The sequence below is a fragment of the Prosopis cineraria genome, unplaced genomic scaffold, assembly GCF_029017545.1.
Source record: "Prosopis cineraria cultivar Desert tree isolate PC_DT_omini unplaced genomic scaffold, ASM2901754v1 PC443, whole genome shotgun sequence".
In the NCBI taxonomy this organism is placed as follows: domain Eukaryota; kingdom Viridiplantae; phylum Streptophyta; class Magnoliopsida; order Fabales; family Fabaceae; genus Prosopis; species Prosopis cineraria.
The window spans coordinates 1-17,556 of record NW_026555768.1 but is presented as its reverse complement, the minus strand read 5'-3'; the positions used below and the strand labels follow the sequence as shown (position 1 = coordinate 17,556).

Genomic DNA, 17,556 nt, shown 5'->3' with positions numbered 1-17,556 from the left:
ATAAATATTCGGGTCATAGAAGAAGGAAAGATAAACAAAGGATGTGAGTGCAAGGGTTGAGATTGCCATCCTGAAAGAGGAGCTATCTAGGTAACAAACATGATTGAAGCTTTGTTAAGGGACAAGAGAGGCGGGAGGCAGAGTTTCATATTAGTCCTAGCAGGAAAGGTAGTTACATGTCATGCAGCTAGTTAAAAATATCTTTGAGGTAAAATATTATTAATTTATTTCACTATTTCTATTTTCAATAACTTTAATATAGTATATTACTTATTAATATAAGGTAAAAGCCTATGTGAGTTGTTAGCAAATAGCCTGAATGGTCATGTAATTACTATTGGTCGAGTGTTTAATTTGCCAGGAGACATGCTACATAATATGCCACTCCCTACATCCTATGTACGTGTTGCTATTAATGTGCTGAAAGATTTGAACTATCCATTACCTATTCCCACTGAGGACGCAGGGATTGTTGGAGAGGCGATGGGTAGTTTTGTTAGATGGTAAGCTAGTCAGTTAGGATGCCAAGTCTAAACAAACTAGTAAAGATGCACAGTTAAAAAAATATATGATATCCTGATTTAGGCTCTCTTCTAAAAAGGCAGTCTCCCATAACCTATGCCTGAACAAAAGCCTCAATTGCCGAGCCAACATAGAAATTTACTCCAGGCATATGCAACGATTCATAGGTCTAATCCTCTAGTCCTACAAATCCCGTTTGAGGCTGGTACATATGGCAAAGACTAATATGATATGTTTTCGCTTGATGTTGTTGATGAAGTGCTTCAACATGATATGACCAGTTTCACTGTTCTTAGTTGCTACATATGGTAATTTTTTTTCATATGAATAGTTAATATTTTAAATATAAACTAATCCATTTCTTGTCTTTATAATATGTGCTTGTATGATAAATTTGTTGTCCCTTTTGATCTACAAACAAAATTCATCTTTGTTAGTCCTTATGAAATAGGTGCACATGCCTTAATTACAAGCGACAAAATTTTAGAACAAGCAAAGGCATTAAGCAAAAATTTCAAAGCAAGGATTTGAAAGGGAACATTATTTATAATACCATAATGTTAAGGGTAGCATAATTCTCACTTATCTTAATAATTTTTTTTATTTTTAATTTAATGGATTAATTATAATTTTGCAACACTTGTTAATACTATTAGGGACCATTGGATGTTAATCATTGCTGAATCATTCGACAATACTCTAAAGATATATTATCTTGATTCTCTTGGAGGGGAACCAGGGAGGAGACAAATTTTATTGGAGTTGATTAATACGTAAGTGCATAAAGTATTTCACATATTTATTTAATTATTTAAATTCCATACTAACATATTTTTTAACTGTTTCATTAGGGCGATTGTGTTATTCTACACTAATATAAAATAATCAATTCTAAGGTCCTTTACAAATTTTGATGTGGACTACATTTGGAATATAATTAAGATAATTAGAATCATTTACTAAATTGAAATTTAATATATTAATACATATTCATCGATTCTTTAATTTTTAGTGTCCAAGACAAAAGAAAAATAACTTGGATTGTGGCTATTGCATCAGGAGGTTCATGAAGGGTATCATTATCCATAACGAGTGCATAATTCCCGAGATGGTATGTCAACAATATCAACTTTTAAATTACAAAAATATTTAATGTATTAAAATTAATATATTATATATTGTAGTACTATGACGATTCTTATGTTAAAGAATTCAGGGATGCAGAAATAAATGAGGGAATTGAAGAACGGTGTAGATACATTTTTCAAGTGTGGACCTTGTACAAAGAAGATCAATAGAGCTACCTTGAAAAAGTAGCTAGGAAGTTTATATTTTTAATAGGTAGTTTATTTTTAGAAATAGTTTACTTTATGTAATTACATTTGTTTATTGATTAATTTTAAAATTGAATACAATAAATTTCGTTAATATTCAAATCTAGAATGGATGGCTGCTGCTATTTTAATTTCTTTTTGCAGGGGGCTAGTATAAAAATAGCCCCATATTTAAAAAAATCATATAATAAATGATGGTTATATTAATAATAATCATTTATAGTACAATAAATGACAGGTAAATAAGTTACCCATCATTTATCTGGACTTTAAATGATGGGTAACTTACTTGCCTGTCATTTATATTTTCTTTTAACTTGAGCTTTTGTAAAAATTTTATTTTAAATGACGGTTTTATGACCATCATTTATTGGTAGACTTTAAATGTTAGCCATATAAATGACGCATATTAACTATCATTTATGGACTAAACGAACGGTCATTTATTCCTTTTTTGTAGTAGTGTAATCTTGGTGAAGTTAGTAAAGAAAATCTCAAGTGGTACTTGAGAACTAGACGTAGGCTCTAGTGGTTAGAGTCGAACTAAGATATGTGATATGAGCAAGCTTCTCTTCCTTACTCTCTATTATAATTGGTGATATCTTTCTAAACTCATCTCTTTGAATTTATTTAAAAATTAGCCAAATTTTTATTAAGCTCAATTTAGCCCCTATTGGGCAGACTTTCATTTTATTCTCTTGTTTTTTTAGAAAAAAATTCAAAATCTATTTATTTTTTACCTAAATAATTATACTTCTTTTTATTAATCTACATTGTTGTCATGAATATTCTATTATCCATGTCAATAAATTTTAACAATGTAACCTTATTTTTAAATAATGGGTTAATGAACATCTTGGATCCTAAATAATTACTTGAATAGCAAATTACTTGCTACTGTTAATTTACATATAACATTAGTTACTTTTGACTTTATAGGGCCTAGTCAAAGGTTAAAGTGGCACTAATCCACTCTTAACACGTGACATGCCAGTTGGGTTACATAACGGTCAGTGTTATACGAATAAACGACCAAGGGTAATTTGCTCGCAATTTACAGGATGAGGGGTTTTTGTTCTTTTTAATAGTTCAAGGTCTAGGATACCATTTAAATAATAGTTTAGGTTCTAGGATTTTCATTAACCTTTAAATAACTAAGATGAAATTGATAAGTGAAATAAACTTAAGGGACTAATTTAATAAAAATTAAATTTGAGAGACCAAATCAATAATTAAAACAAATTTGAGGAACCAAAATCCTAAATAAATAATAAAAAGAAGGCTTGTTTGATAATAGTTTTTGAATTAAGAAAATAATAAAGCCTGCTTGGTAACGTTTGTTTTTGAGGATAGGTTTTGAAGTTAAAAAAAAAAGCTAAAATCTTGTTTGGTTTACTTTTTTAATTTTTTGAACCAAGGAATAAAATCATTTCTATAACAAGTTATGTATAAAATTTAAAGTAATAGATTATGAATATTTTGATGTTCCTTTGTTCAAAAATTAAAAAATAAGTAAGGAACTTAGGAATATTTTTTAAGATAGTGTTTGAATTGGTGGATTTGAATTTGGATTTTAAATTTAAACTCTTACATTTAAAATCCTCTTTGGGAAGTTTACAAATTTTCAAAGGGAAAAAGAAACCCGTTGAGATTCAAAGCAAAAAATAAAATAAAATAAAGAATAACAAGCTTGCTTCTATTTTTCAATAGACCAGAGATGAAAAAAAAAATCAGAAAAGATGCAAGAGTGGTAAAGGCATTAACAATGAAAAATAGTAAGAGAACCAAAGGTTTGAAATCACTAAAATTTTAAATAACTAAAATATAGGAATGATTTCAAATTACAAAAGAATGATAATAAGAAACGAATGAATCCATAAATTTTTTTAATATCAAAATAAGAGATTTGATGTAAATCCAAATTTTCATTAATTCAAGCACAACATTGTTTATAAACAAAGTTTCATAGTAGAATAAAAACACAAACTCGCAAGTTTAATGACATAACCATATAGTTCAATGACAAAAGAATAAAGGCTCATAAAACCTCATCACCAGCACAAACTTATAAGTTTAATGACATATCATAAAGTTCAATAACAAAATAAAGACTTATGTATGTATAATTTTCTCTAATCTATTTACAAAATAAGTAAGAATTTCATCTGATATATCAGGAGCCAACCTTCCACAATTAACACGATATAACCACTGCTGTTTCCTGGAAGGTGTCAAGCTAAGAAAAATTTCTCTCCATTCAGGGTTGTCCTTCAAGATTTCCAAGGCTTTCATATAACAATCTTCATGAACATGCCCAATCTCATCAAGAGCAATCACACACTTGGCAAGAGAATAATCTGAGGAAAAAAGTGGCCTCCTCATTACTTTTCTCACCTTTATATCTCTCAGCCTTTTCCTTATATGCTTCAGCTTTTGCCTTAGATGCTTCAGCCCATGTTGCAATTGCTTCACTCATTTGAGTTTTAGCCATAACATCTATGAAAGCTTTAGCTAATAACTCAGGCCACATCTTTGAATCAATTTCTTCCATCTACCATCAGAATGACAATTAACCCCAAATACAAAATAATTTTATTGGACTTCAAAGGGACAATTGGAGCATAAAGTTAAAGTACCAAATATTAAATATTATATTGAAATAGATGTGTGGGCGTACACTAAAATATAAAATCCAAAATACAAAATAATTTTGTTGATTAAATAATCAAAGAGGTAACTGAAACAAATTGAAATAAATTCATGGATTAAAGGATATTTTTACCCTTTAACTATTCATTAGGAAGTGTCTAGTGTTCTAAGTTTAGATGTGATGTAATTTCATCCTTCCACATTTAAAAATGGTGTATTGGGTACCTTGTTATTAAAAAAGTTAACTTTAACTGTTAGTTTACTTAAAAATTGCTGAAAAATCTCAAAAAATACAGAAAAATGATAAAAAAAATACTTATAAATACCCTATAAACAGAATCTAGTAAATTGTCACCGACATGTGGAGCGCAACAGTTGCTCTTGGTCTTGGCAATGCTCCTCCTGGGATCAATCCTGGTGATACCAAGATGCTTGTCCACGAACTCGTCGTTGTTCAGATCGGCGAACTTATTCAGCCCCATCTTGTAGGTCCGATTCTCAGCGTTTTGCTCATCGATGAACCTGAGGTTGTCCTTGAAGATCTGAAACCTCTTCTCCTTCTCCCCCAAACCGTTGTAGACCTTGCCTTGTTTCAAAAGCCAGCGGTCGTACATGTCCATGACCTCTTCATCGGTCCTCCAGTTTGAGCCGTCGGAATGAGCTCTGTCGTTAGAGATGATCGACATGTCCATGGCGGAGAGCAAGTTGAGCAAGCGGTGAGAGCAAAGGAGGCGCGAAGAGAACAGCGAGAGAAACTAAAACACAATCGTCAGAGAAGCTGATCGAGGAGCATGACTTTATTAAAGCAAAAGGTGAGTGTGTCCTCAAGTGCGTAATAAGAAAGCAATTAAAAACATGAAATGAAAAACAAAAACAGCTTTACTATATTGCAGCCAGGAGAATCTCACTGCAAGCCCATGGAACCAACATATTTTCACTAAAGATCGAATAAAATTTGATATAATTTTATATGTCTAAAAGTTTATCTTAGAATTAAGTTTTTTTTTCTTAAAAGATGGAATTATTCCTTTATGAAATACATAACAAAACATTCATAAATGACATTCAAAATCTATTCACTAACAGCAAAACGTCTATTTCATAGTCCATGTGGTTTACGCTTGTTGAAGAAGAGGAAATTTATAAGTCACCTAATGATATTTACAATGAAAAACTCAATAAATAACATTCAAATTTAATTTATTAATAATAAAATGTTGGTTAATTTTGCATAATCACGTGGTTTATATTTATTGAAGGAGAAGAAATTTACAAGTTACCTAGATGAAATTTACAATAAAAACTTTGTAAATAATATTCAAATTCCATTTATTTATAACAAACTTTCATTTATTTCATATAATCCATATAGTTTACATTTGTTAAAAAGATAAATTTTACAAATTATCTAGATAAAATTTACAACAGAATGCGCCTCTTATTGCATATCAGTTGCCTGGATGATTTTGTTCTTAATCTTATGGTTGTCTTTTTAGTTGTGGTTGTACTTTGTTCCGCCTCTGTGTTGGTTGCTTTCTCTAATTGGCCTAATAAATTTTTCTTCTTGCTTAAGTAAAGCAAAAACAAAAAAAATTACAATTTGAGTTAGGCTACACTATTTTCATATCTCCTTTACTTCCGTTGTCCCTTTTCCTTTTCCTTTTTGTTTAAAGCATCAACATCCTCGTACATGATTACGTGTTACTGACTTTACAATATGATCATTTTGTTCATTTCTTTTTAACCGGCCAAGGCCCATTCACTTGAATGAAAAATAAAGAACATAAAAGAATATTGATGTAATATTAAAGAAAATTGAATCTTTCGCATACAACAATTGATGATTCTGGGCAATGTAGCAATAAGCATATATATATATATATGTAATATATGACAGACAAATCGTTGATATCGATTAACATAATTTATAATCTTAGCTCTTCTTACAATTTGACGTCAAGAGGGTCCATTAATATCTATAACAAGCAAATTGTTTAATGAAGGGTACGACGATTAGCTGTTGAATCTTGAACCAGGACTTGATGATGAGGATGATGATGAGAATGATGGTGAGAATGAGAAGAGTGAGGAAGAAACAAATAGAGGAAATTGTTGAGCCTCGTAACGATGAAGATGAGGATGATGAATGGAATGTGGTAGTCTAGGCGCGAGAAATCAATGGCAAAGTGAAGAAGATGAGGAAGAAGACTGCATATATGGAAATAGTCAAAAATATCCTAGCATGGATACCAATTTTAGAAATGTTAGAATGATATTGTGCCAAAAAAATATTTCAAGATATCAATTGTCCCTAAATGAAAATATTAAAAGCAAATTTGTAACTTAATCTAATAAAAGATGAGGGGGGAGAGCATGGGTTTTGAGACCCTAGATATTGGAAGTTAGAAAGTGGAGAGAGGAGAGGGTAGGGCTGGAAAGGGGCAGGGAGATGAAGTTTAAGGAGGATATTTATGCGTTGGAACTTAGAATTCATAACTTCCACGGGTATTTTAAGGATATAAAGCACACTATGAGGGCATTAATTACATTTTTTTTGAATATTATCCATGTTTAAATTCGTTAATTATGAGAGAAAATGAAATACCAAAAATAAAAAATTTTCATTTAAATTGGGGTATAAATAAAATTTTATTATATTTTTAAATAAAATTAATAATTTAACCAACATTTCATTTTGTTTTAAAGACCTTGTGGTTCTTATCTATAATTATATTCCACAGGGTCTTTATTTTTTATGCTCCTTTTTTATTTGTTTTCCTTCTCTTACTCGTTCTTTTTTATGTTGTGTGACCACGATTTGATGGTCATAACTCATAACTTATTATAAATATATATTATGGGTATTCACAACTCATACTATTTTTAATATTTTAGTGAATAGTTTAAAAAGAGTTTGTTATAGTTAATATCTATAACCTTCAAAGATATATAATGCATCGTTATATATACTTTATTATTTGTAATACTTTTAATAGTTGTATGCTTAAATAGAAGCCCTGTCCCAAATCAAATTATCTTAGAAAATAAGCAATTCTCCTCCATTGTTTTCTCCCCCATTTCATATCTTGTCTTGTTCTTCTCTACTATTTGTAATAGTTATATTTATAACCACTACCAGCAGGAATTGACTCTAATAATAAGGTATAAGCTTAAGATTAATGTGTTTTTATATTATATGTAATTATATTTTTATTATTGCTCTAACAATATTCATAGTTATGTTATTTATGCATTCGCTATATTATATTATATTTTTTTATTTTCTTCTCCTTTCCCTTTCTTAGTCACAAAGTGGTTTACATTTCTCCATTTTATTCATTTAAAAATAATCTTGTAATTAGTGATTTAATTTAATCTAGTCTTATCAACCATTCATTGCTTTATTTTTTATTATTTTTTGTTTTGTATTTTTATGAAAATTGATATACTTATTTTTCCTTCCATATGTTTATGTATTTGATATCATCATTATTTTTTTTTCAGTCCTCCATTAAATTAATATATATATATATATATATATGACTTTGTGTTTGTTTATGTGCGTGTATTTATTGATCAATTTTTTTTGTTAATATATTTTTTAATACCATATGTTTTTTGCTTTATCAATTAATTTGCTTTATTGTGTTTCTTTATATTTATTGTGCTTTATTTTTTCAATAAAATTTTTTATATTTGCATTTCTTTATATTATACTTCATTATAAATTATATTTTATGATTTGTTTATGGTTATTTATTATTTTAATGTGCGTGTGAAGGATTTTTTCCATAATATTTATTTACTTATTATGCTTTATTTTATTAATGTTATCAAAATTCTAATTGTTACTATTATTTTAGCTTGAATAATGGAAAATATTATCAAATTTGAATTTACGGCTTTTGATATTATGAAAAAGAATTATCTATCTTGGCGCCTTGGGTATTGAAGCTGAATTCACCTAAATGTTGAAGGTCTAGGAAATGCAATTTTACTTGAAAATAAAGCAACTAGTCTAGATAAGGTCAAGACATGATTTTCCTTTGCTATCATCTTCATGAAGGGCTAAAAGTTGAATATCTAATGACAAAAGATCCACTAGAATTGTAGAATAATCTAAAGGAAGGTTGTCTTCTGAAGGTATGACTGCCAAAAAAAAGATGTATTTAAGGCTACAAGATTTTAAAATTATAAGTGAACTAATTAAACAATTTTAAAATAAATTCTCAATTGAAATTATGTGGTGAGAAAATAAGTTATGAGAATTTAATAGAAAAGACATTTTCAATAAACAACTCTTTATGATTTCCAGGATTGGCACCATCTTATAGGGTTGTATTGACGTAATCCTTCAATAAACAACTCTTTTCAACATTTTATCTTTCATTTACAATCTTTAAATTGTTAGTAGGGTAGCCCCTTAAAACATCGTTCTATAGTTTTGATTTATGGAGTATGAAAAGTATCGTTTGGGAGAGAACGATCCTTTAAATGGTACTAAGATTTCTTAAGGGATTAATCCCATGGTTACCAACTATATATGGGAATACTTTAGAAAACCAAAAAAAAAAAAAAATCAATGTACACATCATATGTAAAAGATAGTTTCTTCATTATATTTACCAAATGCCAGATCTGGTTGTCCGTATTAGTTGTGAAAGTTGTACCTTTAGTTGTCTCAGTTTTTGCCTTAGATGCTTCAGCCCATGCTCAAGTGCTTCACTCAACTCATAGCTATAGTGTCTATCGAACTTCACCTATTAACTCAAGCCACATTTTTGAATCAGTTTCTTCCATCTACCATAAGAATGACAGTTAGCCCCATACACAGAATAATTTTATTGGGTTTTAAAGGAACAACAGGAGCATAAATTTGGAGTAACAGATATGAGAAGTTTGAGACAGATGTGTAAGCATACACAAAAGATAATCCAAAATATAAAATAATTTTTATGATTAAATACCCACAGAAGCAACTCAAACAAAATAGAAATAAATTCATGGGTTAAAGGGCATTTTTCCCTTCAACTATTCACTAGGGAGCATCTAATATCCTGAATTAGATGTGGTGTGATTTTTCCCTTCAATATTTGAAAATGCTGCATTGGATATTCTGCCGTGAGAAGTTAATTTTGACTATTAGTTAACTTAAAAATGGCTAAAAAAGACATCAAAAATTACAGAAAAAGGATAAAAAAACACATAAATACCCTATAAAAAATTAATAGTGTAATTTATTAAGTCTTCCACTAAATTTATAAATCCTTCTTTAAAATTTATAGCTAGAGTACAAAATGCATTCATTTATAAATAACACTATTTGTTATTTTTGGAGAAGAGTTATAAATTATCACACTATTTTGGGGACTTAATTCATATAATTTTCTTATAGAATATTTTTTCTCTAATTTTTTTATGTCATTTTTTATAATTTTCTATGTAACTTTTTTTAATAGCTAGCATTATTTTCAAATTGCAAGTGGAAGTGAAGAGAAAGTGAAGTGGAAACAAGTCCTTAAAGCATGTTTGGTTCGTACATGGAAGTGGGTAATTTTTTATGAAGAAAGGAGAAAAGAAGTGGCTTGGGTTTCATGAATATGTGGAAGTTAGTTCCCTCAATTTGATGAAACCCAATTCTCCAAAGAAATGACTTCTCCAACCCAATTTCATGCTACCAAATAGGGCATAAGATTACTAAATGACTAAAAGTAGAATTACATGATGTGAAGTACTCCCTCTGGTTCCTTTTATACATCATTCTTATCAACTTCACTAATATCAATGCAAAAAAAAAAAAGAATAAAAGTGTATAAAATTTTAAACATGTCCCTATAAAAAATTCAAAAAGTAATATTATATTATTTTATCTTTCTCATGAAAGATAATTTTAAAAATACATTTTAAATATTATTTAAAAAGTTACACCATTATTCATAAATAGGACCAAATGACTTTTTAGAATATGCCTTGTAAATGAAACCGGAGGAGTATCAACATAACAATAACTTAATTATGAGTCCAATCAAACTCTGTACACATCAGTATATTAGTGTGACGGTGTTCATTGTTAGTGCTTAGTAGATAACAAATCCAGAGAGCACAGAAATGGCCCGCGTGATAAAGTTCATTCCACAAAATAAACCACCAGATCGAAGTGATGAAGTTGGAGAGTACCGAAGATAAGTATGAGACTCGATATACAATTAAAAGACAGATGAATGCCCAGATATGAAGAGATGAAGACGAAGCTGAGAATGAGTGAGATGAGAGTAAAAGAGATAATATACCTCAACTTAGAAATATTTTATAAAATAGTTTGTGAATTGGTGAATTTTAGATTTGAATCTCATATTTAAATCTCACATTTAAATTAATATTAAAATTCTGTTTGAAAAGTTTTAAAAAATTTACAAAGGAAAAAAGAGATGCGTTGAATTTAAAGCAAAAGCATAAAAAAAAAGTTAAAAGTGACAAGCTTCTTTTTATTTTCAGTTGATGAAAAGGAGAACGATAAATGAGAAAAGATGCAAGAGTAATAAAAAAATTGAGAGTAAAAAACACAGAAAATTAGATAATTGAAATGACTTAAATTTTAAATGACTAAAATATGAGAATAATTTGAAATTAAAAATAATTTATGATTCTACGAATTTTTTTTTATATCAACATGAGCAATTTGGTAAAATCCAAATTTCCATTTATCCAAATACAATATTGTTTATAAACAAGGTTCCATAGTAGAATAAAAACGCAAACTCGTAAGTTTAATGACATAACCATAGAGTTCATAACATAATAAAGGCTCATAAATCAGATCACCAGCACAAGCTCACAAGCTTAATGACATAATCATAAAGTTTAATAACAAAATAAAAACTTATGCAGACAGAATTTTATCTAATATATCAGGAGCCAACTTTCCACAACTAACACGATATAGCCATTGTTGTTTCCTGGAAGGTGTCAAGCTGAGAAAAATTTCTCTCCATTCAGGGTCGTCCTTCAAGGTTTCCAAGGCTTTCATATAACGATCTTCATGAACGTACCCAATCTCATCAAGAGCAGTCACACACTTGGCAAGAGAATAATCAGAGGAAGAAGAAGTGGCCTCCTCGTTACTTCTCTCACCTTTATATCTCTCAGCTTTTGCCTTAGATGCTTCAGCCCATGTTGCAAGTGCTTCACTCATTGGAGTTTTAGTCACAACATCTATGAAAGCTTTAGCTATTAACTCAGGCCACATCTTTGAATCAGTTTCTTCCATCTACCACCAGAATGACAATTAGCCCTGGATAAAAATCATTTTTTTGGACTTTAAAGGGACAATTGGAGTATAAAGTTGAGGTTGTAGATATGAAATATTGAAATATATGTGCAAACGTACACTAAAAGATAAAATCCAAAATCCAAAATAATTATTGATTAAATACCCACAGAGACACGCAAACAAAATAAAAATAAATTCATGGGTTAAAGAGCATTTTTTGCCCTTCAACTATTGGTTAGAGAGAGTGTCTACCATCTAAATTTAGATATGGTGTAATTCCCCTTCAACATTTGAACATGGTGTACTAGGCACTCTACTATTAAAAAGTTAACTTCAAACATTAGTTGACTTAAAAATTGTAGAAAAGCCTCAAAAATTATAGAAAATGATAAAAATACATATAAATACCCTATAAAAAATTAATAGTGTGTAATTTAATGGTCTTCCATCAAAATTTATAAATCCTTCTTTAAAAATTTATAGTTAGAGTACCATGCATTCATTTATAAATAATACTATTTGTAAATGTTGGAGGAAGATTATAAATGATCCACTGTTTGAGACTTAATTATATTAATTTTTTATAAGGTATTTTTCTGCAAATTTTTTAGGTTATTTTCAATAACTTGTTAGGTAACTTTTTTTAATAGCTAGCACTATTTTCAAATGGTAAGCGGAAGTGGAAGAGAAAGTGAAGTGGAAATGGAATTTTAAAACATATTCGGTATGTATATAAAACTAGGTATCTTTTATAAAGAAAGTGAGGAATGAAATGGGTTGCATGAATATGTGGTAGTTCCACCAATTTTGATAGAATCCAATTTCCCAAAAAAATGAGATTCGCTGTACCGAACAACCTGATTTTTCATTTTTTAAATGACTAAAAACATATTGCATGATGTGAAGTATTCTCTTTGGTCCTTTTTATAAATCAATCCTATACCAACATCACCAATATTAATATAAAAAAAATAAAAGGAATAGTGTGAAAATTCCAAATATAATTCTATAAAATATTAAAAAAATGTCATATTATTTTTCCTTGGTTAATTTTAAAATATTTTTTTAAATATTATTTAAAAAGTTGTACCATAACTTACAGAAAAGACCACATGACCTTTTAAATGTGCCATATAAATGAAACCCGAGAGAGTATCAACGTAACAATAACTTAAATATGAGTCCAATCAAACTCTATACATATCAGTATTACGGGGTTCATTCCTCAAATTAAACCGCCAGAAGTGATGAAGTTTAAGAGTACTGAAGATAAGTATGAGACTCGTTATACAATTATAACGATCCTAAGCCTAGAGGAGAAACCATAATCATAGCAAGCCCAATTCACACCGATCTTAACGATTGCACAGATTCAAATTCCCCAATTCATATTTGAAACTAATTCCCAGATAACAGAAAGCATTTCTTCTTTTCGGTGAAAAGGACAGACGAATGCCAGATGTGAAGGATGAAGACGAAGCTAAGAATGAGTGAGAGAGTAAAAGGGATAATATACCTCACCGTCGCTGGAGCAAGAAAGTGAGAGCAAGTTGAGCGAGCGACGAGGTCGACGGCGGCACTAAGAGAACCGCGAGAGAAACTAAAACACAGTCGTCAGTCGTCAGAGAAACCGATCGAGGAGCATGACTTTAAAAGTCATGAAGTTGTGCCAATAATTACTATTATGCCATCCCTTTATCAAAGCAAAAGGAGTGTGTCCCCTCAAGTGCATAATAAAAAGGCAATTAAAAAAAAAACAAAAACAGCTCTAATATATATTGCCAGAAGAATCTCATTGCAAGCCCATGGAATATAATCAACACATTTTTATTAAAGGTCCAATAAAATTTAATATAATTCTATAAGCCTAAAAGTCTCTTTTGGAATTAAGTTTTTTGATAAAAATATCGAATTGTTAATACACAATAGAATATCCATAATGACTTTTAAAGCGCATTTATTACTAACAAATCATACATTCACTTCACATAAATGTTCAAGTCGCCTAAATGGTATTTACAACAAAAATTCCATAAATAACATTCAAATTCCAGTTATTAAAAGCAAATGTTAGTTAATTTCACATATTTCATATGGTTTATAGTTGTTGAAGAAGAAGAATCTTACAAATTATTAAGATGAAATTTACAACAAAAACTCTGTAAATAGCATTCAAAATCTATTTCGTTATAACAAAACTTCTGTTTATTTTCGCATAATTCATGTAGTTTATATTTGTTGAAGGAAAATAAATTTACAAATTATCTAAATAAAATTTACAATAAAAAGTTCTTCTTATTGCATATCAGTGGTGGCTGGATGATTTCCTTCTTGACGAAGTTATGGTTGTCTTTTTAGTTGTGGTTGTACTTTTTTCCGCCTCTATGATGTTTGAGTTTTCTAATTGGCCCTAATAAAGCTTTCTTCTTGCTTAAAAGTAGAAAAAGAAAAAATTACATGTTGAGTCAGGTTACATTATTTTATTTCATATCTCTTCTTTACTTCCGTTTTTCTTTTTCTTTGTTTTTTTAAATCATCAACATACTCGTACATGATTACGTGTTACTGGCTTTACAAAATAGTCATCTTGTTCATTTATTTTAACCCTTGTGCCATTCACTTGAATGAAAAATAAGGAACATAGGAAATTATTGATGTAATATCAAAGAAAATTGCATCTTTCCCATACAAAAATTGATGACTCGGTAACGTACATCAGCAAAGATCCTATCCTATTTTATTACTCACTACTCAAGGAGCAATAAGCATATCTATAACTGGCAAATCGTTCGATATCAATTAAAATAATTTACAGTATGAGCTCTTCTTAGAATCTGACGTCAAGACAATCAAATATCTATAACAAGCAAATTGTCAAATGAAGGATATGACAGTGAGATGTTGAATCTCGAACTTGGGTTTGATAGTGAGGAAGAAACAAATAGAGAATTGTTGAGCCCAGTGACTATGAAGATGATGATGAATCGAGTGTGGTAGTCTGGGCATGAGAAATCGATGGCAAAGCGAAGAAGATGAGGAAGACGAGGAGGAAGAATGCATATGTGGAAAAAGTCAAAAATATCCTAGCATGCATGGACACCAACTTTAAAAACGCTGGAATGATATTGTACCAATTTTAAAAACGCAGGCATGACATTGCGCCAAAAAATATTTTAATATACCAAATGCATCTGAATGAAAAATATTAGAGGAAAATTTGTACGTTAATCTAATAAAAGATGAGGGAGGGAGAGCATGGGTTTTGAGACCATAGATATTGAAAGTTAGAAAGTGGAGAGGAGAGGCTAGGGTTGGGCAAGGGGATAGAGATGAAGTTTTAAGGAGTGGATATTTATGTTTTAGAAACTTAGAATTCAGAACTTACAATGGTATTTTTAAGGATATAAGGTATGCTATGGGGTATTAATTATATTTTTTTAATATTATTCATATTTAAATTCATTAACAATGAGAGAGAATGCAATACAAATTAAAAAATTTTCATTTAAATAGGGGTAAAATTAAAAGTTTATTATATTTTCAGACAAATTAATAATTAAATACAACTTCTTAGTTCGTGAAGTTGTTGAATCTGCCTTGCAATAGGCAATGAGGCGAGTAATTGTCAATAAACACTTTAATTTTTACACTTTAGGACCAAAAATCTTCATTGCTATTTAAAGACCTTGTGGTCCTTTTTTGTAATTATATTCCTTATAGGGTCTTTGGTTGTTATTTTCCCTTTTCATTTGTTTTTCTTCTTACTAATTCATTTTTACCTCACGAGTTGGCGATTTGATGGTGATAACTCACAACCTATTTATATATATATATATATATATATTGTATTATATGTACTATATTGTGGATATGCATAACGGATACCTTTTAGAATTTTTTTATCTTTAATATCCTAATGAATAGCTTAGAAGGAGTTTTTTTTATAGTTTCAAAGTCTACATAATATACCATTATATACCTCTTTATTTCTTTGTAACACTAAAATAAGACTTTAATAGTTAGATGCTTATAAATAGAAGCTATATCCAAAGCACATGTACCTAAAAGAATAAGAAAATTTCCTCCATTGTTTTCTTCTCCATTTCTTGTCTTGCCTGTTTTCTTCTCTATTCTTCATATTAGTTATATTTTATAACACGTTATCATCATGAATTAGCACTAAAAATAAGATATAACCTTTTAGATTAATGTGTTTTTATATTACATATAATTCTATTTTTTTGTTATTGCTCTATCAACATTCTCAGTTATGTTATTTATATTTGTAGTTGCTACATTATATTTTATTGTTTTATTTTCTTCTCCTTTCCCCTTCTTAGTCACAAAGTCTTTTACATTTCTCCATGTTGTTCATTTGAAAATGATCATGTGATTAGTGAATTAATTTAATATAGTCTCATCAATCATTCATGCTTTATTTTTTTATTATTTGTTGTTTTATATTTTTATGAAGATTGATATACTTATTTTTCCTTCCTTTTGTTTATGTATTTGATATCATCTTTATATTTTTTGTAGCCCTCCATTAAATTAATAATGTGTGCGCGTGCGCGTGCGACTTTATGCTTGTTATGTGTGTGTATTTATTGATCAATTTATGTTGTTAATATAATTGTTTTATTTGTTAATATCATATGAATGATTTGCTTTATCAATTAGTTTATTTGCTTTATTACCTTTCGTTATCTTTGTTGTGCTTTATTTATTTAGTAAAATTGTTTCTTTATATTTACGTTTCTTTATACTGTGCTTCATTATGAATTATATTTTATGATTTGGTTTATGGTCATTTTTTTATTGCATATGTGAATAATTATTTTTTTACTATACTATTTGTTTATTTATTATGCTTTATTTTATTAATGTTGTCATAATTCTAATTGTTATTACTATTTTGTTTGAATCATGACAAATCTTATTAAACTTGAATTTACAGCCATTAATATTATGGAAAAAAATTCACTTAGATGCCAAAGACAATTAGTCAACATAAGGCCAAGACAATGATCTTCCCTCACTATCATCTTCATAAGGGGCTAAAAGCTGAATATCAAATGGTGAAAGAGATCCACTATAATTGTGGAATAGTCTAAAAGGATAGTTACCTTTTGAAGATATGACCACCAGAAAATGATAATTCCACCTAAAGCCTAATATAAATAGATGCATTTGAGGCTATAAGATTTTAAAACGTAAGAAAATATATTTCAACAGTTTTTAAAATATGTTTTCAATTGAAATTATGTGATGAGAAAAAAATTAAGGACTTAATAGAAAAGACATTTTCAACAAACAACTCTTTATGATTTCTAGGATGAGCACCATCCTGTAAAGTTGTATTGACGTTATCCTTCAATAAACAACTCTTTTCAACTTTTTATCTTTCATTTACAATCTTTAAATTGTTAGTGTGACAATCACTTAAGTATCATTTTAAAGTTTCATTTATAGAATATGAAGAGCATCACTTGAGAGAGAACAATCCTTTAAATAATACTAAAATTTTTTTGAAGGATTAATCTCATTATGGCAAACAATTATGGAATACCTTGGAAAACCCAAAAAAAAAAACTCATTGCACACATCATACGTAAAAGTTAGGATCCTCATTATATTTTATCAAATGCCAGATCTGGCTGTCCATATCAGTTGTAAAAGTTGTAGCATTAGTTGGAAATATTTCATAAAAAAAAAGTTGGAAATCATGAAAGAAATGTTGAAATCATAAAATAGGAATACAAGTTGAAAAAATTTAGGCTA

The 17,556-nt window shown here is 29.1% G+C and overlaps 2 protein-coding genes across 3 annotated transcripts; both read right to left on the bottom strand.

The window, feature by feature from the left end:
• Positions 1-3,866: 3,866 nt before the first annotated feature.
• LOC129297122 (cysteine proteinase mucunain-like) lies at positions 3,867-5,305 on the bottom strand. The gene is made up of 2 exons (XM_054935492.1): positions 4,865-5,305; positions 3,867-4,407 (listed from the first exon to the last, which is right to left on the bottom strand). Exons 1-2 carry the CDS (start codon positions 5,195-5,197, stop codon positions 4,180-4,182), a joined length of 561 nt encoding a protein of 186 aa, XP_054791467.1. The 5' UTR covers positions 5,198-5,305; the 3' UTR covers positions 3,867-4,179.
• A 5,941-nt stretch (positions 5,306-11,246) lies between these two features.
• LOC129297124 (uncharacterized) lies at positions 11,247-13,430 on the bottom strand. Of its 2 annotated transcripts, none has more exons than XM_054935494.1 (2): positions 13,292-13,430; positions 11,247-11,796 (listed from the first exon to the last, which is right to left on the bottom strand). In XM_054935494.1, the coding sequence occupies exon 2, from the start codon at positions 11,770-11,772 to the stop codon at positions 11,386-11,388; it is 387 nt and encodes a 128-aa protein (XP_054791469.1). In that variant the 5' UTR covers positions 11,773-11,796; positions 13,292-13,430; the 3' UTR covers positions 11,247-11,385. The 2 variants fall into 2 exon arrangements, with proteins under 2 accessions (XP_054791469.1, XP_054791470.1); XM_054935495.1 differs by having other exon boundaries at positions 11,247-11,772; positions 13,292-13,423.
• Positions 13,431-17,556: the final 4,126 nt, after the last annotated feature.